This window comes from Pongo pygmaeus, chromosome 20, assembly GCF_028885625.2.
Source record: "Pongo pygmaeus isolate AG05252 chromosome 20, NHGRI_mPonPyg2-v2.0_pri, whole genome shotgun sequence".
In the NCBI taxonomy this organism is placed as follows: domain Eukaryota; kingdom Metazoa; phylum Chordata; class Mammalia; order Primates; family Hominidae; genus Pongo; species Pongo pygmaeus.
In genome coordinates this window covers 54,286,748-54,309,427 of record NC_072393.2, presented here as the reverse complement: position 1 = coordinate 54,309,427, position 22,680 = coordinate 54,286,748, and the positions used below count along the sequence as shown (strand labels likewise).

At 39.5% G+C, this 22,680-nt stretch overlaps 1 protein-coding gene across 7 annotated transcripts in view; it reads left to right on the top strand.

Annotated features, from left to right (window-relative positions):
- CARD8 (caspase recruitment domain family member 8) overlaps window positions 1–22,680 on the top strand; it is a 114,134-nt gene that overhangs the window by 61,847 nt on the left and 29,607 nt on the right. For 2 of the 7 annotated variants that reach the window (XM_054462030.2, XM_054462025.2), the window contains exons 2-3: window positions 11,070–11,170; window positions 21,309–21,443. The exons of 4 other annotated variants lie outside the window; for them this stretch is intronic. Coding sequence is in view for 2 of the 3 variants with exons in the window: in XM_054462025.2 (XP_054318000.2) it covers window positions 11,118–11,170; window positions 21,309–21,443 (188 nt within the window). In the remaining variant the exon portion in view is untranslated. Of the gene's footprint in view, window positions 1–4,680; window positions 4,809–11,069; window positions 11,171–21,308; window positions 21,444–22,680 lie in introns of all 7 variants that reach the window. One more of the 7 variants, XM_063657259.1, reaches the window with a different exon arrangement.

Sequence of the window (22,680 nt, the reverse complement as noted above, 5' to 3'; positions counted from 1 at the left end):
TATACACGTGCCATGGTGGTTTGCTGCACCCATCAACCCGTAACCTACGTTAGGTATTTCTCCTAATGGTATCCCTCCCATAGTCCCCCACCCCCCACAGGCCCTGGTGCGTGATACTACGCTCCCTGTGTCCATGTATTCTCATTGTTCAACTCCCACTTATGAGTGAGAATGTGTGGTGTTTGGTTTTCTGATCTTGTGACAGTTTGCTGAGAATGATAGTTTCCAGCTTCATCCATGCCCCTGCAAAGAACATGACCTCATCCTTTTTTATGGCTGCATAGTATTCCATGGTATATATGTGCCACATTTTCTTAATCCAGCCTATCATTGATGGACATTTGGGTTGGTTCCAAGTCTTTGCTATTGTGAATAGTGCTGCAATAAACATACATGTGCATTTGTCTTTATCTTAGGATGATTTATAATCCTTTGGGTATATGCTCAGTAATGGGATTGCTGGGGAAAATGGTATTTCTAGTATTAGATCCTTGAGGAATCGCCACACTGTCTTCCACAATGGTTGAACTAATTTACACCCCCACCAACAGTGTAAAAGTGTTCCTATTTTTCCACAACCTCTCCAGCATCTGTTGTTTCCTGACTTTTTAATGATTGCCTTTCTAACTGGCATGAGATGGCATCTCATTGTGGTTTTGATTTGCATTTCTCTAATGACCAGTGATGAGCATTTTCTTCGTATGTTTATTGGCTGCATAAATGTCTTCTTTTGAGAAGTGTTTATTCATATCCTTTGCCCATTTTTTGATGGGGTTATTTGTTTTTTTCTTGTAAATTTGTTTAAGTTCTTTGTAGAGTCTGGATATTAGCCCTTTGTCAGATGGATAGATTGCAAAAATTTTCTCCCATTCTGTAGGTTGCCTGTTCACTCTGATGATAGTTTCTTTTGCTGTGCAGAAGCTCTTTAGTTTAATTAGATCCCATTTGCCAATTTTGGCTTTTGTTGCCATTGCTTTTGCTGTTTTAGACATGAAGTCTTTGCCCATGCCTATGTCCTGAATGGTATTGCCCAGGTTTTCTTGTAGGATTTTTATGGTTTTAGGTCTTATGTTTAAGTCTTTGATCCATCTTGAGTTGATTTTTGTATAAGGTCTAAGGAAGGGGTCCAGTTTCAATTTTCTGCATATGGCTAGCCAGTTTTCCCAACACCATTTATTAAATAGGGAATCTTTTCCCCATTGCTTGTGTGTGTCAGGTTTGTCAAAGATCAGATGGTGGTAGATGGGTGGTGCTATTTCTGAGGCCTCTGTTCTGTTCCATTGATCTATATATCTGTTTTGGTACCAGTACCATGCTGTTTTGATTACTGTAGCCTTGTAGTATAGTTTGAAGTCAGGTAGCGTGATGCCTCAAGCTTTGCTCTTCTTGCCCAGGATTGTCTTGGCTATGCAGGCTCTTTTTTGGTTTCATATGAAGTTTAGTTTTTTCCAAATCTGTGAAGAAAGTCAGTGATAGCTTGATGGAGATAGCATTGAATGTATAAATTACTTTGGCAGTAAGGCCATTTTCACGATATAGATTCTTCCTATCCATGAGCATGGAATGTTTTTCCATTTGTTTGTGTCCTCTCTTATTTCGTTGAGCAGTGGTTTGTAGTTATCCTCGAAGAGGTCCTTCACATCCCTTGTAAGTTGGATTCCTAGGTATTTTATTCTCTTAGTAGCAATTATGAATGAGAGTTCACTCATGATTTGGCTCACTGTTTGTCTGTTATTGGTGTATAGGAATGCTTGTGATTTTTGCACATTGATTTTGTATCCTGAGACTTTGCTGAAGTTGCTTATTAGCTTAAGGAGATTTTGGGCTGAGATGATGGGGTTTTCTAAATATACAATCATGTCATCTGCAAACAGAGACAATTTGACTTTCTCTTTTCGTAACTGAGGATCCTTTATTTCTTTCTCTTACCTGATTGTCCTGGCCAGAACTTCCAACTCTATGTTGAATAGGAGTGGTGAGAGAGGGCATCCCTGTCTTGTGCCAGTTTTCAAAGGCAATGCTTCCAGTTTTTGCCCATTCAGTATGATATTGGCTGTGGGTTTGTCTTAAATAGCTCTTATTATTTTGAGATACATTCCATCAATACGTAATTTATTGAGAGTTTTTAGCATGAAGGACTGTCGAATTTTGTTGAAGGCCTTTTCTGCATCTATTGAGATAATCATGTGGTTTTTGTCATTGGTTCTGTTTATCTGATGGATTATGTTTATTGATTTGCATACGTTGAACCGGCCTTGCATCCCAGAGATGAAGCTGACTTGATTGTGGTGGTTAAGCTTTTTGATGCGCTGCTGGATTCGGTTTGCCAGTATTTTATTGAGGATTTTCGCATCGATGTTCATCAGGGATATTGGCCTAAAATTCTCTTTTTTGTGTGTGTCTCTACCATGCTTTGGTGTCAGGATGGTGCTGGCTTCATAAAATGGAGTTAGGGAGGACTCCCTCTTTTTCTATTGATCGGAATAGTTTCAGAAGGAATGGTACCAGCTCCTCTTCGTACCTCTGGTAGAATTTGGCTGTGAATTTGTCTAGTCCTGCACTTTTTTTGGTTGGTAGGCTATTAATTATTGCCTCAATTTCAGAGCCTGTTATTGGTCTATTCAGAGATTCAACTTCTTCCTGGTTTTGGGAGGGTGTATGTGTCCAGGACTTTATCCATTTCTTCTAGATTTTCTAGTTTATTTGCATAGAGGTGTTTATAGTATTCTCTGATGGTAGTTTGTATTTCCGTGGGATCAGTGGTGATATCCACATTATCATTTTTTATTGCATCTATTTGATTCTTCTTTCTTTTCTTCTTTATTAGTCTTGCTAGCGGTCTATAAATTTTGTTGATCCTTTCAAAAAACCACCTCCTGGATTCATTGATTTTTTGATTTCTTTTTGTGTGTCTCTATCTCCTTCAGTTCTGCTCTGATCTTAGTTATTTCTTGTCTTCTGCTAAGTTTTGAATTTGTTTGGTTTTGCTTCTCTATTTCTTTGGTTCTTTTAATTGTGATGTTAGGGTGTTGATTTTAGATCTCTCCGTCTTTCTCTTGTGGGTTGTTATATTTATTTATTTATTTATTTATTTATAGATGAAGTCTCACTATGTTGCCCAGGCTGGTCTCAAACTCCTGAGCTCAAGTCATGTTCCCTCTATAGCCTCCCAAAGTGCTAGGATTATAGGCATGAGCCACCATACCCAGCCCTAAAAGTAGTTTTGATATTGACTCCTAGTCACTAATCAACCCCCACAACATGGGATGAGACCAGCAACTGGGACAGGTCCATCCTGGCATGGAGGGACATCAAAATTTAATTAGAGAATGATTAATCAATGTTTTTTTCAGAGAAAGATCTTGAATACAAAGAGTAATGTGAAAGTTGTCAGAATAAAAATGGAGTCACTAATGTTAAGAAAACCCTGACAAATAAAACCAGAAAGGCAATGAAGAAAGTGGTCTCACACCTGTGTCCCTGATAATGAAAAAGATTACAATACCCTCAGCCTTGCATAAAGATAATTGCAACCTTAAACAAAAAATAGTTCTGCAAGGAAAGCTGCCCAGCAACTGCCTGTCCAACTTCAGATGAGTGTCACTCTTGTTATTGATCTCTGTAGTCAAGCCTCATTATTTCAAAACAATATGCAATCCTCTCCATTTTTGCCTTCCTTTATGTCCCTGTGAAACAGATCAGGGTCAATGGTCTTGTTGTCTCAGGTGTTATTCAGCTAGTTGTCTCATGACCAAGAAAATTAAGGAGCATGGATGCAAAGGGTGAGGTTGGAGTAAACATTTAATAAGCTAAAGAAGAAAGCTCTCTGCAAGGGAGAGAGGAGCCATTTTACAGTTGAATGCAAAAACTTTTATAAGAAACTCCTCTCATCTCTATAGCTGTTTGAGTAACTTCTCTTATCTGTAAAACTGTCTGTATACTTTCCCTATCTATGCAGCAGTGGAATGTCTCTAGGTAAGCACAAAGCATAGCTTCTCTTGTTTGTATAACTGTGGGCTTGTTATATGCAAGCCCCCTTACCCTCCCCATGCAAGCTCCCAGGGAGCCCGCAATGTACATATCTGAAAAGGGGAGGGAGCTTTTTCCTGGGAATCTGCTAATCACAGGAAGAACAAAAGGCTTCTATGCTGGACCTTGCCTGCTTATCTGCCTGCTTATCTTTGCACTGCAGTCTGAGTTTTCCCCAAGCTGCTCTGTTTTTACCTGTAGCTGTGATTTTTCAGGCAGTCTGCTTCTCCGAGGACCATCCTTAGTTGTCTACCTAACTGTTTTTTCCTTTTCTCCTCCCTCACGTCAATATACACATAGTTTACTATGGTGTGCATATTCCCAATTGCAATGCTTTATTCCCAAATAAACACTGCTTTTTTTTAAAGAAAGCTTTCATATGCTTGTTTAGACTGACACTTCTAATAATTAAAGTATTACAGTTGCAATGTAAAATTATTACTATTAAGAACATAAACATTAGTATAAAAATTGTTATTACAGAAACTTCAAACAATTGAGTATGAGAGAGGTGACTAAAGTTGTCAAAGCTACATCCTGGCAAAAGCAACTTGGAAAAAAATTAAGCTATGACTAACAGGATGCAGAACTTCCTTTTTTTCTTCTTCTTCTTTTTTAACAAGGAGAGGGCCCTGTTTCCTTTTCTGACAGCCTCATATGGACTTCTCCCTTTGGGGTACTCCTTCCTTGCTGACCAAGGGGAACAGAACACAGAGCAGCCTGGCGGTGTCCTAGCAACAAGCCTCCGCTTCTTCCCTGGGGCTCCTGAAACTCAGCTGGTAAGCGCTCCAGGAAAGCAGCAGGTGGTGACTTTAGGGGAAGAAGGGGCAAATGGGAGAATCTCCTTAGGCTTCAGTTTCTCTACTTCTCAGCTTTTTTTGAAATAATACTCACAGAGGAGGAGGACTTTCTGAAGACTTCCGGTCGCCGTGGTGGCTGTGGGCGGTCAATGGGGTCAGTGCAAGCATCTGGGCCATCTTTAATGTGGGCAGGAAAATACACGATTACACTTGCTTCTGCAGAGTTTATAATATCCTTGTCCATTATTTAAAATAACACATACAACATAGGCAGTACATAAAATTTTTAAAATAAAATTGAAGTAGTATATGAAATTTCTGGAATGCATCTTGCTCCTTTCGGCTGTTACCACTACGTAGAAACGGGTCTTAATCTCCCTTCATGATTTATGTATTTTGCTTATATTTTAAATAACATTTTTTATATTACTTAAGAATTGCATTTACTTGGTGTCATGCTTACAACTTCTTCTGCAATTTAATTTTAACCAATATTATATTGTTAATATTTGTCAGTGTTTAACATGTGGTTTCAACAATCTATGTTAACTGCCCTAAAGCATTAAGGCAATGATCATATTATAATCAATGTGTCCATTTTTGCAACCATAATACAATGGACTTTTTTTAAAGCACTTTCTTGCGCACACGTTAATTTCAAGGGTATGTGTATATACCAAGTTATAAGTAGATATAACCAAGTTATTCTCCAAAGTGGCTGTTTTCTCTGAAATCCACTACTGGTTTATGAGTTTCCATTGCCACGTATTCATATTCAAATTTGATTTTGTCAGATTTTCTTATTTCCATCAGTATTGTGGGTGAGAATGATATCTGATTGTGGTTTTCATATTTATTTCCATGGTCACTTAAATTTAAAAATATTTTCAGGACATTTGTGTTTTTATCATTTTGATTCCTTATTCATATCATTTTCCTATTTCTCTATTGTGTCTTTAGTATGTCAAGGAATAATAAATTTTATTCAAAATTTGAGAATTTTATACTTTTTTTTTTTTTTTTTAGACAGAGTCTTGCTCTTGTTGACCAGGCTGGAGTGCAATGGCACGATCTTGGCCCACTGCAACCTCTGCATCCCTTGTTCAAGCGATTCTCCTCCCTCAGCCTCCTGAGTAGCTGGGATTACAGGCGCCCGCCACCACGCATGGCTAATTTTTGTATTTTTAGTAGAGACGGGGTTTCACCATGTTGGCCAGGCTGGTCTCGAACTTCTGACATTGTGATCCACCTGCCTCAGCCTCCCAAAGTGCTGGGATTACAGGCGTGAGCCATTGTGCCTGGCTATACATGTTATTTTTAAAATTATTTATTTATTTTTTTTTTTGAGACAGAGTCTCGCTCTGTCGCCCAGGCCAGACTGCAGTGGCGCTATCTCGGCTCACTACAAGCTCTGCCTCCCGGGTTCACGCCACTCTCCTGCCTCAGCCTCCCAAGTAGCTGGGACTACAGGTGCCCGCCACCAAGCCCGGCTAATTTTTTGTATTTTTAGTAGAGATGGGGTTTCACCGTGTTAGCCAAGATGGTCTCGATCTCATGACCTCGTGATCCGCCCGCCTCAGCCTCCCAAAGGCCTATACATTTTTAAAAAAGACAAGGCTTCACTATGTTTCCCAGGCTGTTCTCAAGTTCCTGGGCTCAAGTGTTCCTCCCACCTCAGCCTCCTGTGTAGCTGGAACTATAGGCATACACATCCATCCCTGGCTGAAATTTGTATTAAATGTTTTGAAAAATTTATGTCCTATAAAATGCATTACTTTGTAAGCAAGGATTTTAGTATTTGAAGTTGTATTCAAAGAATGTAATGTTGCATTTTATTTTCCTGTGGAGATGCATACAGATTCTTGTGAGAAATTTAAAAATTAAAGGAATTTAAGATGTAGCATATTTGAATCCCATGAAATAATTTGATTTCTAAAATAAATTTAAATAGCCAAAATTTAAGTGCAGTATAAAAATGTTTTCAATTGAAATCCTGTTAGTGAAATTTAATGGGTGGCAAATTGAATTTTAATTAAAATTTCTATTGAAAATACACCTGATAGAATGTGTATCATGAATGATAAAAATAATGTAATTTTAATATGAAAATTAGCGCAATTTTAATTTGGTTCGTGTGACATCCACATAGTATTATGAAAGTTTTATGTACATGAATGTATTTTTTCACATGAAAAATTTAAGTGGAGGTTTTTAAAGAATTTATTAACTTCATAAGGAGTAATAAATTCACATAATCTGCTCCTCAAACACAGTTAAATATGTCCCATGGTGTTATTTTATATACATGAGTGTCCAGAGTTTCTTTACGGTTATAGGAACACATTTGTACTTTTTCTGCCTTTTTATTTGAAGAGTAAAAGTTTTGCACATTGTTATTTACTTTGCTTTTTTCCATTAACAATAGATCTTAATACTATTTCAGCATCAGTTTTTAGCGATCTTTGACATTCTTATGAAAATTAATGCTATTTCATCATATGGATGTATCATCATGGCCCTTTACTAGTTCCCCTATGGATAAACAATTGGGCCATTTCAAGTTTTATTTTATTTATGAAGAATGTTGAAGTGAATAAACACGTACATTCATCAGGTCATACAAGGACAAGTATATCTGTAGAATAAATTACTCCAAATTGAATTACTCTTTCAAACGGGATATGATTTTTTTTAACCTCTGAAACAGCTTATGAAATGGCAAAGCAGAACTACAACACAATTTAAATGTCTGTAAATTAGGTCACAAAAGGGATGCAAAATGTTTGCAGTTTGACTGTTATATATCCATACAGCTAAAGTCATTCATCAACTCTTACACCAATACATAGGATTATTCCATGATTAAAAGTAGTCCAAATCTAATAATCATAAGCTATATGAGTGGATCTCTTTTCGTATTGTAAGATTTTAGCCTTACTTCCAATGTTGATTTCCTAACCAAATGGAATCTACAAACTAAATTTTAAAAAATTGTTAAAGGATGACTAAAACTCTTCAAACCAAGTAGCAGAGTTTACAGAAAATTCTAGAACAAGTGGGATAAAATACTGAGCAAGATAATAAGTATACATGTAAAACTCTCCCATTTTATTCACTATCCTAATACTAATACACTGTTAAGCAATTTTGCAGAAGCTGATCTGCTGGGTACGAATAAACTTAGAGACCAAACTCTTTGCAACTGTTCTCGTCCAGATGTGGCTTACATAAGGGTAGTCAAATGTAATCCACTTTCATATATATTTCTCAAATGGGATATGATTTGTGAGTTCAATAGATGTCCAGAAAATTGCCGTCCATAAAATGAATAGCATTGACACTCCCACTAGCAACATGAGAATGCCAGATTTATCACAGCCTTGTCATTAGATGAATTTTTAGACTTTTTGCAAAATTTCTAAACTCATGGAGGAAAATATTCAAGAATAGCTTTAATTTTCATTCAGCATGGTGATTTTTCATTCTGAACATGCTTGGGAATCATTTATGTTTCCATTTTTCTGAATTTTTTGTTCATATCCCTTGCCCATATGTTTCTAGAGCAATGGTTTTTTTTATTATTGATTTTCTATTTCAGGTATCAGACTAGCTCTTTTACTCTAATTTTCTTTTCTGTTATCCAAAGTGTCTACAATGCTATTAATATGTATTTTTACTATTATATAAAAATTAATCTTTTAAATCAATAAGATATCACTTTACACATACTAGAATGGCCATTTTCAAAAGGCCAATAATAATTATAGGTGAGGATATGGGGAAGCTGGCATCCTCCTACACTGCTGGTGGGAATGGAAAGTGTCATACCTACTCTGGAAAACAGTCTGGCCATTCCTCAAAAGTTAAACATAGAGTTACCATATGACCCAGCAACTCCACTCCTAAGTATGTACCCAAGAGAATGAAATAATCTGTCCACATGGAAATTTGTACCTGAATATTCACAGTAGCATTTTTCATAAATAGAACTCACCCAAATGTCTATCGTCTAATGAATGGATAGAGAATATGTGGGGGTATCCATATGATGGAATATACAGCCATAAAAACAAAGAAGGTTATGTTGCGTAACATGGGTGGACCTTGAAAACATTATGCGAAGTCAAAGAATCCATAACAAAGGACAATATATTGTTTGATTCCTGTCTTAGTCAGTTTGGGCTTCTTTAACAAAAAATGCCGTTGATGGGGTGGCTTAAAAAATAGAAATTATTGTCATAGTTCTGGAGGCTGGGAGGTCAAGATCAAGGCACTGGTACATTGAGTGCCTGGAGAGGACCTGCTTCCTTGTTCATAGATGACTGACGTCTTGCTGGGCCCTCCCATGGTAGAAAGAGGGAGCGAGGTCTCTGGGATCTCTTTTCTAAGGGCATTGAGACCATTCGTGAAGACCACTCTCATGACCTCATCACCTCCCGAAGGCCCCATCTCCTCCTTTCATCCCATTTGGACTTAGGATTTCAACACATGAATTTGAGGGTGGACACAAACATTTAGTCCATAACAATTCTTATTAAATCAAATGTCAAGAATAAACAAAGCTATGGAGACAGAAAGTAGATTAGTGGTTTCCTATGGCTGCGTGTGTGCGCATGTCGGGGAATGAGGAGCGCTGGCTAATGGGATTCTTTTTGGGGTGATGATATTATCCTAAAATAGATTGCGGCGATGGTCATGCAACTCTCTAAACACACTGTGGAAAACATTGAATTGCACACTTTAAGTGGATGAATTGTATCGTTCGTGAATTCTGTTATGAAGAGGTTATTTAAAAAATCCTATCTTTAAAAAGATTTCAGAACAGAGCATGAGAAGGTAATGGATTGGACAATTGTCCATAAACTTAATTATTTTAAAGAAATAAAGGTGAATATAGAGGCAAGAAAAACAAATAGAGTTCCTGTATGAGAGAAGTATGGAAAACAAGAAAAACAACAACACGCTGCCTCTATCAGTTTGGAATTTCTTGTACTAGAAGTTGTTTTTTCTACATATTTTTTATTTTTTTATTTTTATTTTATTATTATTATACTTTAAGTTTTAGGGTACATATGCACAATGTGCAGGTTAGTTACGTATGTATACATGTGCCATGCTGGTGTGCTGCACCCATTAACTCGTCATCTAGCATTAGATATATCTCCTAAAGCTATCACTCCCCCCTCCCCCCACCCCACAACAGTCCCCAGAGTGTGATGTTCCCCTTCCTGTGTCTATGTGTTCTCATTGTTCAGTTCTCACCTGTGAGTGAGAATATGCGGTGTTTGGTTTTTTGTTCTTGTGATAGTTTACTGAGAATGATGATTTCCAATTTCATCCATGTCCCTACAAAGGACATGAACTCATCATTTTTTACGGCTGCATAGTATTCCATGGTGTATATGTGCCACATTTTCTTAATCCAGTCTATCGTTGTTGGACATTTGGGTTGGTTCCAAGTCTTTGCTATTGTGAATAGTGCCGCAATAAACATACGTGTGCATGTGTCTTTATAGCAGCATGATTTATAGTCCTTTGGGTATATACCCAGTAATGGGATGGCTGGATATTTTTAAATTTGCATACCGAGGGCTATCTAAAAAATAAAAGAATTAAAAAAATCCATACTCCTACTATATTAGGCAAAAAGAGTTTCTTTTTTTTTGAAACAGAGTCTCGCTCTGTCACCCAGGCTGGAGTGCAGTGGCACGATCTCGGCTCACTGCACCCCCAACCTCCTGGGTTTAAGTGATTATCCTGCCCCAGCCTCTGAGTAGCTGGGACTACAGGCACGTGCCACCATGCCCAGCTAATTATTTTTTGTATTTTTAGTAGAGACGGGGTTTCACCATGTTAGCCAGGCTAGTCTCAAACCTCCTGGCATCAAGTGATCCACCTGCCTTGGTCTCCCAAAGTGCTGGGATTACAGGCATGAGCCACCGAGCCCACCCCCCACAACCTCCCCACCGACCACAAATTTTTATTTTACCACTTTCCGTGTTTTGGCCTCTGTCCTAAATGCCTACCACTATTGGGCATGATGGCACTGATGCATCTCTTTTGAATTGTAATACACACTTTTGTTGTTCATTTTTGTATTTTTTTTTTTTACTTTATTGTTTTACTTCCCGGGCTCTTAGGTAATAAGCGCTTTTGTCTATCTTGTGGAGATGTGGAAGCTAGCATTTATCTGAAGGTTCTTCTGACTTGCTTAAATGTAATCTTCTTTTATTTTCTCAGGGTTAATAGAGATACAGTGGAGAAATAAATCAATACAACTTTTGATAAATGGGAAGAAGGAGATGTTCAAAAAAGAAGTGTCCGAAATGGCTTTTCAGATGGTGAGTGACTGTATGCTCTATGAGGGCTCTTGTTGGCTCATTCTTCTGCATCTCATTATTTTTCATAAGCTACAGAGCACAATGGATATTTTCTGGGGAAAAGGATCTGCTTACATTTCTTTTTTATTTTATTTTATTTTAAGTTCTGGGATACATGTGCTGGACATGCAGATTTGTTACATAGGTAAATGTGTGCAACAGTGGTTTGCTGCACCTATCAACCCATCATCATTTAGGTATTAAGTCCTGCATGCATTAGCTATGTATCCTGATGCTCTTCCTACCCCCACCCACCCCATGGGCCCCAGCGTGTTTCGTTCCCTTCTCCGTGTCCATGTATTCTCATTGTTCTGCTCCCACTTATGAGTGAGAACATAGAGTATTTGGCTTTCTGTTCCTGTGTTAGTTTGCTGAGGATAATGGCTTCCAGCTTCATCCATGTCTCTGCAAAGGACATGATCTCATTCCTTTTTATGACTGCATAGTATTCCATGGTGTATATGTACCACATTTTCTTTATCCAGTCTATCATTGATGGGCATTTGGGTTGATTCTAAATCTTTGCTATTGTGAATAGTGCTGCAATAAACATATGTGTGCATGTATCTTTATAATAGAATGATTTATATTCCTTTGGGTATATACCCAGTGATGTGATTGCTGGATCAAATGGTATTTCTGGTTCTAGATCCTTGAGGAATAGCTACACTGTTTTCCACAATGGTTCAACTAATTTACATTCCCACCAACAGTGTAAAAGCATTCCTATTTCTCCACAGCCTTGCCAGCATCTACTGTTTCTTGACTTTTTAATAACTGCCATTGTGACTGGTGTGAGATGGTATGTCATTGTGGTTTTGATTTGCATTTCTCTAATGATCAGCCATGTTGAGCTTTTTTTCATATGTTTGTTGGCTGCATGAATGTCTTCCTTTGAGAAGTGCCTGTTCATGTCCTTTGCCCACTTTTTAATGGGGTTGTTTGTTTTTTTTTTGTAAACTTGTTTTAAGTTCCTTGTAGATTCTGGATATTAAACCTTTGTCAGATGGTTAGATTGCAGAAATTTTCTCTCATTCTGTAGGTTAAGGCTCTGCTTACGTTTCATTAATTCATTCATTCACTCATTCATCTCTGCATGACTGAAGGGGAAAACCCCCATGAGAACCCAGGTGTACTTTTTAGACCTTCTCTCTCCATCCCTGACTCTAACCATGGTGACTTCATACCTGAGCAAAAGTGAGTCTAGGGCTGTTCTTCCAGCTCTTTCCCTTGTTCATTGTGCCACGTGACTTTGACTATGCTCTTGACAATCTCATAGCATAGCTCGCAGATCAGGGCAGAACCATGCAGCCTGACTCACTAAGCTGTACCCTATCTGTGTTTTAGCAGCTCCTTAATAGCACGAGGCTCACATCTCAATTGTGGCAAATCAATGCACTGTTTCGCACGGTCTTGGAACTAAGAATAAATGAATATATCCCAAGATTTGTACGTACACAATTCAGAATCTGCTGTAGATTGAATGTTTGTGTCCCTCCAAAATTCATTTGTTATAATCCTAACTCTCAACGATTATATTAGTAGGTGGGGCCTTTGAGAGGTGATTAAGTCATGAAGGTAGAGCCCTCACGTGTAGCATTAATTCCCTTATGAAAGAGACTCTGGAGAACTCCTTTCCCCTTCTGCCATGTGGGGACACAGAAAGACCACTGGCTATGAATTTGGAAGCAGGACCTCAGCAGCTACCACATCTGCAAGTGCCTTGGTCTTGAACTTTTCAACCTCTAGAATGGTGAGATGTAAACTTATACTGTTCATAGCTCATCCAGCCTATGTTGTTGTTGTTGCTGTTTTTTAAATTAAAATAGTAGCCTGAACTGACTAAATCCCATGACATGCATACAAGACCATAGATTAGGGAATGTTGAAGGTAACTGTAGTGAGTTATTTTCTGGAACCCAGTGTTTAGTAGGTCTTGTACTAAGTAATTTTAGCCTTCTGTAATTAATCACCACAAATATTTGTGATGATGGTATTGCATCCTTATTCTACAAGTTAGAAAAATGATACTCAGAGAGGTTAAGTTTTTTGATACGTCTGTAGCTACTAAGAAATGTCCACAGATGCTTTTATTTATTTATTTATTTATTTATTTAGAAAGAGTCTTGCTTTGTTGCCCAGGCTAGAGTTCAGGGGCACTATCTCAGCTCACTGCAACCTCTGCCTCCTGGGTTCAAGCGATTCTCCTGCCTCAGCCTACTGAGTAGCTGGGACTATGGGTGCCCACTACCATGCGAAGCTAATTTTTGTATTTTGAGTAGAGATGGGGTTTCACCATGTTGGCCAGGATGGTCTCGTCCTCTTGACCTCATGATTCGCCTGCCTCAGCCTCCCAAAGTGCTGGGTTTACAGGCGTGACCCACAGCGCCTGGCCCACAAATGCTTTTAATGCAAATTTCCCTGGTCTGCATGGTCCATGATCCACAAAATAAAGAGATTCTGCTTTTAAAGAAGTTCAGTCCATCCAATGTTGTGCAATTGGACTCAATCAAGTTAACATTCCCTCTTTTTTTTTTTAATATACTTTAAGTTCTAGGGTACATGTGCACAACGTGCAGGTTTGTTACATAGATATACATGTGCCATGCTGATTTGCTGCACCCATCAACTTGTCATTTACATTAGGTATTTCTCCTAATGGTATCCCTCCCCCAGCTCCCCACCCCCTGGCAGGCCCTGGTGTGTGATCTTCCCCACCCTGTGTCCAGATATTCTCATTGTTCAATTCCCACCTATGAGTGAGAACATGCGGTGTTTGGTTTTCTGTCCTTGTGATAGTTTGCTGAGAATGATGATTTCCAGCTTCATCCATGTCCCTGCAAAGAACATGAACTCATCCTTTTTTATGGCTGCATAGTATTCCATGGTGTATATGTGCCACATTTTCTTAATCCAGTCTATCACTGATGGACATTTGGGTTGGTTCCAAGTCTTTGCTATTGTGAATAGTGCCGCAATAAACATACGTGTGCATGTGTCTTTATAGCAGCATGATTTATAATCCTTTGGGTATATCCCCAGTAATGGGATGACTGGGTCAAATGGTATTTCTAGTTCTAGATCCTTGAGGAATCGCCACACTGTCTTCCACAATGGGTGAGCTAATTTACAGTACCACCAACAGTGTAAAAGTGTTCCTATTTCTCCACCTCCTCTCCAGCACCTGTTGTTTCCTGACTTTGTAATGACCACCATTCTAACTGGTGTGAGATGGTATCTCATTGTGGTTTTGATTTGTATTTCTCTGATGGCTGGTGATGATGAGCATTTTTTCATGTGTCTGTTGGCTGCATAAATGTCTTCTTTTGAGAAGTGTCTGTTCATATCCTTTGCCCACTTTTTGATGGGGTTGTTTTTTTCTTGTAAATTTGTTTGAGTTCTTTGTAGATTCTAGATATTAGCCTTTTGTCAGATGAGTAGATTGCAAAAATTGTCTCCCATTCTGTAGGTTGCCTGTTCACTCTGATGGTATTTTCTTTTGCTGTGTAGAAGCTCTTTAGTTTAATTACATCCCATTTGTCAATTTTGGCTTTTGTTGCCATTGTTTTTGGTGTTTTAGACATGAAGTCCTTGCCCATGCCTATGTCCTGAATGGTATTGCCTAGGTTTTCTTCTAGGGTTTTTATGGTTTTAGGTCTAACAGTTAAGTCTTTAATCCATCTTGAATTAATTTTTGTACAAGGTGTAAGAAGGGATCCAGTTTCAGCTTTCCACATATGGCTAGCCAGTTTTCCCAGCACCATTTATTAAATAGGGAATCTTTTCCCAATTTCTTGTTTTTTGTCAGGTTTGTCAAAGATCAGGTGGTTGTAGATATGTGGTATTATTTCTGAGGGCTCTTTTCTGTTCCATTAGACTATATCTCTGTTTTGGTACCAGTACCATGCTGTTTTGGTTACTGTAGCCTTGTAGTATAGTTTGAAGTCAGATAGCGTGATGCCTCCAGCTTTGTTCTTTTGGCTTAGGATTGACTTGGCAATGCGAGCTCTTTTTTGGTTCCATATGAACTTTAAAGTAGTTTTTTTCCAATTCTGTGAAGAAAGTCATGAGTAGCTTGATGGGGATAGCATTGAATCTATAAATTACCTTAGGCAGTATGGCCATTTTCATGATATTGATTCTTCCTATCCATGAACATGGAATGTTCTTCAATTTGTTTGTGTCCTCTTTTATTTCATTGAGCAGTGGTTTGTAGTTCTCCTTGAAGAGGTCCTTCACATTCCTTGTAAGTTGGATTCCTAGGTATTTTATTCTCTTTGAAGCAATTGTAAATGGGAGTTCACTCATGATTTGGCTCTCTGTTTGTCTGTTATTGGTATATAAGAATGCTTGTGATTTTTGCACATTGATTTTGTATCCTGAGACTTTGCTGAAGTTGCTTATCAGCTTAAGGAGATTTTGGGCTGAGACAATAGGGTTTTCTAAATGTACAGTCATGTCATCTGCAAACAGGGACAATTTGACTTCCTCTTTTCCTAGTTGAATACCCTTTATTTTTTTCTCTTGACTGATTGCCCTGGCCAGAACTTCCAACACCATGTTGAATAAGAGTGGTGAGAGAGGGCATCCCTGTCTTGTGCCAGTTTTCAAAGGGAATGCTTCCAGTTTTTGCCCATTCAGTATGATATTGGTGTGGGGTTGTCATAAATAGCTCTTACTATTTTGAGATACGTCCCATCAATACCTAATTTATTGAGAGTTTTTAGCATGAAGGGCTGTTGAATTTTGTCAAAGGCCTTTTCTGCATATATTGAGATAATCATGTGGTTTTTGTCTTTGGTTGTTTATATGTCCCAGCACCATTTATTAAATAGGGAATCCTTTCCCCATTTCTTGTTTTTGTCAGATTTGTCAAAGATCAGATGGTTGTAGATACGTGGTGTTATTTCTAAGGCCTCTGTCCTGTTCCATTGGTCTATATATCTGTTTTGGTACCAGTACCATGCTGTTTTGGTTACTGAAGCCTTGTAGTATAGTTTGAAGTTAGGTAGCGTGAAGTCTCCAGCTTTGTTCTTTTGCTTAGGATTGTTTTGGCTATGCAGGCTCTTTTTTGATTCCATATAAACTTAAAGTAGTTTTTTTGAATTCTGTGAGGAAAGTCATTGGTAGCTTGATGGGGATGGCAATGAATCTATAAATTACCATGGGCAGTACGGCCATTTTCACGTTATTGATTCTTCCTATCCATGAGCATGGAATGTTCTTCCATTTGTTTGTGTCCTCTCTTATTTCTTTGAGCAGTGGTTTGTAGTTCTCCTTGAAGAGGTCCTTCACATCCCTTGTAAGTTGGATTCCTAGGTATTTTATTCTCTTTGTAGCAGTTGTGAATGGGAGTTCACTCATGATTTAGCTCACTGTTTGTCTGTTATTGGTGTATAGGAATGCTTGTGATTTTTGCACATTGATTTTGTATCCTGAGACTTTGCTGAAGTTGCTTATCAGCTTAAGGAGATTTTGGGCTGAGATGATGGGGTTTTCTAAATATACAATCATGTCATCTGCAAACAGAGACAATTTGACTTTCTCTTTTCCTAACTGAGTATCCTTTATTTCTTTCTTTCTCTTGCCTGATTGCCCTGGCCAGAACTTCCAACTCTATGTTGAATAGGAGTGGTGAGAGAGGGCATCCCTGTCTTGTGCCAGTTTTCAAAGGCAATGCTTCCAGTTTTTGCCCATTCAGTATGATATTGGCTGTGGGTTTGTCATAAATAGCTCTTATTATTTTGAGATACATTCCATCAATACGTAATTTATTGAGAGTTAGCATGAAGGACTGTTGAATTTTGTTGAAGGCCTTTTCTGCATCTATTGAGATAATCATGTGGTTTTTGTCGCTGGTTCTGTTTATCTGATGGATTATGTATATTGATTTGCATACATTGAACCAGCCTTGCATCCCAGAGATGAAGCCAGCTTGATTGTGGTGGATAAGCTTTTTGATGCACTGCTGGATTCGGTTTGCCAGTATTTTATTGAGGATTTTCACATTGATGTTCATCAGGGATATTGGCCTAAAATTATCTTTTTTGTGAGTGTCTCTACCATGCTTTGGTGTCAGGATGGTGCTGGCTTCATAAAATGAGTTAGGGAGGACTCCCTCTTTTTCTATTGATCGGAATAGTTTCAGAAGGAATGGTACCAGCTCCTCTTTGTAGCTCTGGTAGAATTCGGCTGTGAATTTGTCTGGTCCTGCACTTTTTTTGGTTGGTAGGCTATTAATTATTGCCTCAATTTCAGAGCCTGTTATTGGTCTGTTCAGAGATTCAAATTCTTCCTGGTTTAGTCTTGCGAGGTTGTATGTGTCTAGGACTTTATCCATTTCTTCTAGATTTTCTAGTTCATTTGCATAGAGGTGTTTATAGTATTCTCTGATGGTAGTTTGTATGTCTGTGGGATCAGTCGTGATATCCCATTTATCATTTTTTTATTGCATCTATTTGATTCTTCTCTCTTTTCTTCTTTATTAGTCTTGCTAGCGGTCTATCAATTTTGTTGATCTTTTCAAAATCAGCTCCTGGATTCACTGATTTTTTGAAGACTTCTGCTCTTCAGCTCAGCTCTGATCTTAGTTATTTCTTGCCTCCTGCTAGCTTTCAAATTTGTTTGCTGTTGCTTCTCTAGTTCTTTTAATTGTGATGTTAGGGGGTCAATTTTAGATCTTTCCTGCTTTCTCTTGTGGGCATTTAGTGCTATAAATTTCCCTCTACACACTGCTTTAAATGTGTCCCAGAGATTCTGGTACGTCGTGTCTTTGTTCTTATTGGTTTCAAAGAGCATCTTCATTTCTGCTTTCATTTCGTTATTTACCCAGTAGTCATTCAGGAGCAGGTTGTTCAGTTTCCATGTAGTTGTGTGGTTTTGAGTGAGTTTCTGAATCCTGAGTTCTAATTTGATTGCACTGTGATGTGAGAGACAGTTTGTTGTGATTTCTGTTCTTTTACATTTGCTGAGGAGAGCTTTACTTCCAACTATGTGGTCAATTTTGGAATAAGTGTGATGTGGTGCTGAGAATATGTATATTCTGTTGATTTGAAGTGGAGAGTTCTGTAGATGTCATTAGGTCCACTTCGTGCAGAGCTGAGTTCAAGTCCTGGATATCCTTGTTAACCTTCTGTCTTGTTGATCTGTCTAATATTGACAGTGGGGTGTTAAAGTCTCCCATTATTATTGTGTGGGAGTCTAAGTCTTTGTAGGTCTCTAAGGACTTGCTTTATGAATCTGGGTGCTCCTGTATTGGGTGCATATATATTTAGGATAGTTAGCTCTTCTTGTTGAATTGATCCCTTTACCATTATGTAATGGCCTTCTTTGTCTCTTTTGATCTTTGTTGGTTTAAAGTCTGTTTTATCAGAGGCTAGGATTGCAACCCCTGCTTTTTTTGCTTTCCATTTGCTTGGTAGATCTTCCTCCATCCCTTTATTTTGAGCCTATGTGTGTCTCTGCATGTGAGATGGGTCTCCTGAATACAGCACACTGATGGGTCTTGACTCTTTATCCAATTTGCCAGTCTATGTCTTTTAATGGGGGCATTTAGTCCATTTACATTTAAGGTTAGTATTATCATGTGTGAACTTGATCCCGTCATTATGATGTTAGCTGGTTATTTTGCTCGTTAATTGATGCAGTTTCTTCATATCATTGATGGCTTTACAATTTGGCATGTTTTTTCAGTGGCTGGTACTGGTTGTTCCTTTCCATGTTTAGTGCTTCCTTCAGGAGCTCTTGTAAAGCAGGCCTGGTGGTGACAAAATCTCTCAGCATTTGCTTGTCTGAAAGGATTTTATTTCTCCTTCACTTATGAAGCTTAGTTTGACTAGATATGAAATTCCGGATTGAAAATTCTTTTCTTTAAGAATGTTGAATATTGGCCCCCACTTTCTTCTGGCTTGTAAGGTTTCTGCTGAGAGAACTGCTGTTCTGATGGGCTTCCCCTTGTTGGTAACCTGACCTTTCTCTCTAGCTGCCCTTAACATTTTTTCCTTTATTTCAACCTTGGTGAATCCGACAATTACGTGTCTTGGGGTTGCTCTTCTCGAGGAGTATCTTTGCGGTGTTCTCTGTATTTTCTGAATTTGAATGTGTGCCTGCCTTGCTAGGTTGGGGAAGTTCTCCTGGATAATACCCTGAAGAGTGTTTTCCAACTTGGTTCCATTCTTCTTATCACTTTCAGGTACACCAATCAAACATAGGTTTGGTCTTTTCATATAGTCCCATATTTCTTGGAGGCTTTGTTCGTTTCTTTTTTACTCTTTTTTCTCTAAACTTGTCTTCTCACTTTATTTCATTAATTTGATCTTTAGTCACTGATATCAGTTCTTCCACTTGATCGAATTGCGTATTGAAGCTTTTGCATGCGTCATGTAGTTCTCATGCCATAGTTTTCAGCTCCATCAGGTCATTTAAGGTCTTCTCTACACTGTTTATTCTACTTAGCCATTCGTCTAACTTTTTTTCAATGTTTTTATCTTCCTTGCGATGGGTTCGAACATGCTTCTTTAGCTCGGAGAAGTTTGTTATTACCGACCTTCTGAAGCCTACTTCTGTCAACTCATCAAAGTTGTTCTCCATCCAGCTTTGTTCTGTTGCTGGTGAGGAGCTGTGATCCTTTGGAGGAGAAGGGGCGCTCTGGTTTTTAGAGTTTTCAGCTTTTCTGCTCTGGTTTTTCCCCATCTTTGTGGTTTTATCTACCTTTGGTCTTTGATGTTGGTGACCTACAGATGAGGTTTTGGTGTGGATGTCTTTTTGTTGATGTTGATGCTATTCCTTTCTGCTTGTTAGTTTTCCTTCTAACAGTCAGGACCCTCAGCTGCAGGTCTGTTGGAGTTTGCTGGAGGTCCACTCCAGACCCTGTTTGCCTCTGTAATCACCAGCAGAGGCTGCAGAACAGCAAATATTGCAGAACAGCAAATGTTGCTGCCTGATCCTTCCTCTGGAACCTTTGTTCCAGAGGGCACCCACCTGTATGAGGTGTCTGTGAGCCCCTACTGGGAGGTGTCTCCAAGTTAGGCTACATGGAGTCAGGGACCCACTTGAGGAGGCAGTCTGTCCATTCTGAGCTCAAACGCCATGCTGAGAGAACCATTGCTGTCTTCAGAGCTATCAGACAGGGACATTTAAGTCTGCAGAAGTTTCTGCACCTTTTGTTCAGCTATGCCCTGCCCACAGAGGTGGAGTCTATACAGGCAGTAGGCCTTGCTGAGCTGTGGTGGGCTCTGCCCAGTTTGAGCTTCCCAGCTGCTTTGTTTACCTACTTAAGCCTAAGCAATGGTGGACACCCCTCCCCCTACCAGGCTGCTCCCTGGCAGGTCGATGTCAGACTGTTGTGCTAGCAGTGAGCAGGGCTTCATGGACATGGGATCTGCCGAGCTAGGCATGGGAAAGAATCTCCTGGTTTGCCGGTTGCTAAGACCATGGGAAAAGCACAGTATTTGGGCAGGAGTGTCCCGTTTTTCCAGGTACAGTCTATCACGGCTTCCTTTCGCTAGGAAAGGGAAATCTCCCGACCCCTTGCGCTTCCTGGGTGAGGTGATGCCCCACCCAGCATTGGCTCACCCTCTGTGGGCTGCACCCACTGTCCAACCAGTCCCAGTGAGATGAACCAGGTACCTCAGTTGGAAATGCAGAAATCATCTGTCTTCTGTGTCGATCATGCTGGGAGCTACAGACTGGAGCTGTTCCTATTCTGCCATCTTGGAACGGATCCCCAACATTCCCTCCTTTTAAGGATCAGTGATGGATAGAAGAGTAGGCCCCTTCTTATGCTTCTACTACTTACAAGAATGCGGTATTGTTTCAGAAGCCCGTAGTGAATGTCATCAAGTGTGATAGACTGTGGTGACCACCAGGGATTGAGAATCAAAGGAGGCATGCCTGCTGAGACAGTGGAAAGAGAGATGCGGTTAATTCAACAAAAATGTGGGGGAATGGGCTTTTATTATAGGTTGGGCATCAGAGAAGGTGTCTCTAAAGATGGGCACCTGATCAAGGGCTGCTTCACACTGCATCACAGTGAAGAGACTGTCCTAGCATCAGGTCCCTCCCACCTACTTACATCCCAACTCCATTTCTCTTTTCCCAGGCTGTGTGGATGCAGATGCAATCAGAGCTCAACGAAGGAGTATTCTGTGCCTTGCTGCCGTTACAGAGAGCATTACCGTGGCAAACCAGACATGACTGCAGCAGCTTCCATTTCCCATCAGATAGCATTCCATAAGTAAGAAACATGTATTCTTTGGAGACAAATGGAAGATTTTGAATCTTATTTCTCTGTCTCATATAAAATTTATGTGAAGCAGAGACATTTAGGCTAATTGCATAAAATCAGTATATTGTTTTCTTTTTCTTTTTTGTTATAATTTTTTAGTTCTTTTCCTTCCTTCCTTCCTTCCTTCCTCCCTCCCTTCTTTCTTTCTTTCTTTCTTTCCTCTTTTTTTTTTTCAGAGTCTTGCTCTGTCACCCAGGCTGGAGTGCAGTGGCACAATCTCTGCTCACTGCAACCTCCACCTCCCAAGTTCAAGCAATTCTCCTGCCTCAGCCTGCTGAGTAGCTGGGACTACAGGCGTGTGCCACCGTGCCCAGCTAATTTTTTGTATTTCTCACAGAGATGGGGTTTCACCATGTTGGTCAGGCTGGTCTCGAACTCCTGACCTCAAGTGATCCACCTGCCTTGGCCTCCCAAAGTGCTGGGATTACAGGCGTGAGCCACGGTGCCCAGCCAGTACTTTTTAATAAGACTAGTCATTGTCAAAAACAGGACATTGATATTGATACGTTGGTATTAGCTCAGGTATAGATTCTATTTCCAGGTGCTATTTGACAGGCTGAATGTACTGCTAATGAACACAGGCATTCCTCAGTCTTGCTTAGTCCATCCACCCCTTCCCCTTGGGATATTTCAAGGGCAGTGCTACACACAGGAGACCACTGATGGCACGGCTCAAAGAACCACTTTGTTTGGTTAAGTGAATGCCAGACACCCCAAAGCAGGATTTTTTGGCCAACTGGAGTGCAGCAGATAAGTAAAGTCAGTGCTGTCCAAAAGAGAGCTCTTACCAGGATGAAAATGTTCCCTATCTCTGCTGTCCAATATGGAAGCCACTGGCCACAGGTGGCATCGGAACACTTGAAATTTGCTAGTTCAAATGAGAAACTGATTTTCACATTTAATTAGTTCATTAAAATTAAAATTTATTTTTTTGACTGGAACCATGGAAGGTGTCGCAGAGAAGAAGGTTCCTGCTGTGCCAGAAACCCTTAAGAAAAAGGAAAGGAGTCTCTGGCTTACCACCCTGGATGCATCCAATCTCTTCTGATCTTGGAAGCTAAGCAGGGTCGGGCCTGGTTAGTACTTGGATGGGAGAAAAAGCAAAGGGATTGTGCAGAGCTGAAGATCAAGTGCCTGAGAAAGAAGTTTGCCCAAAAGATGCTTCAAAAGGGAAGGAGGAAACTTA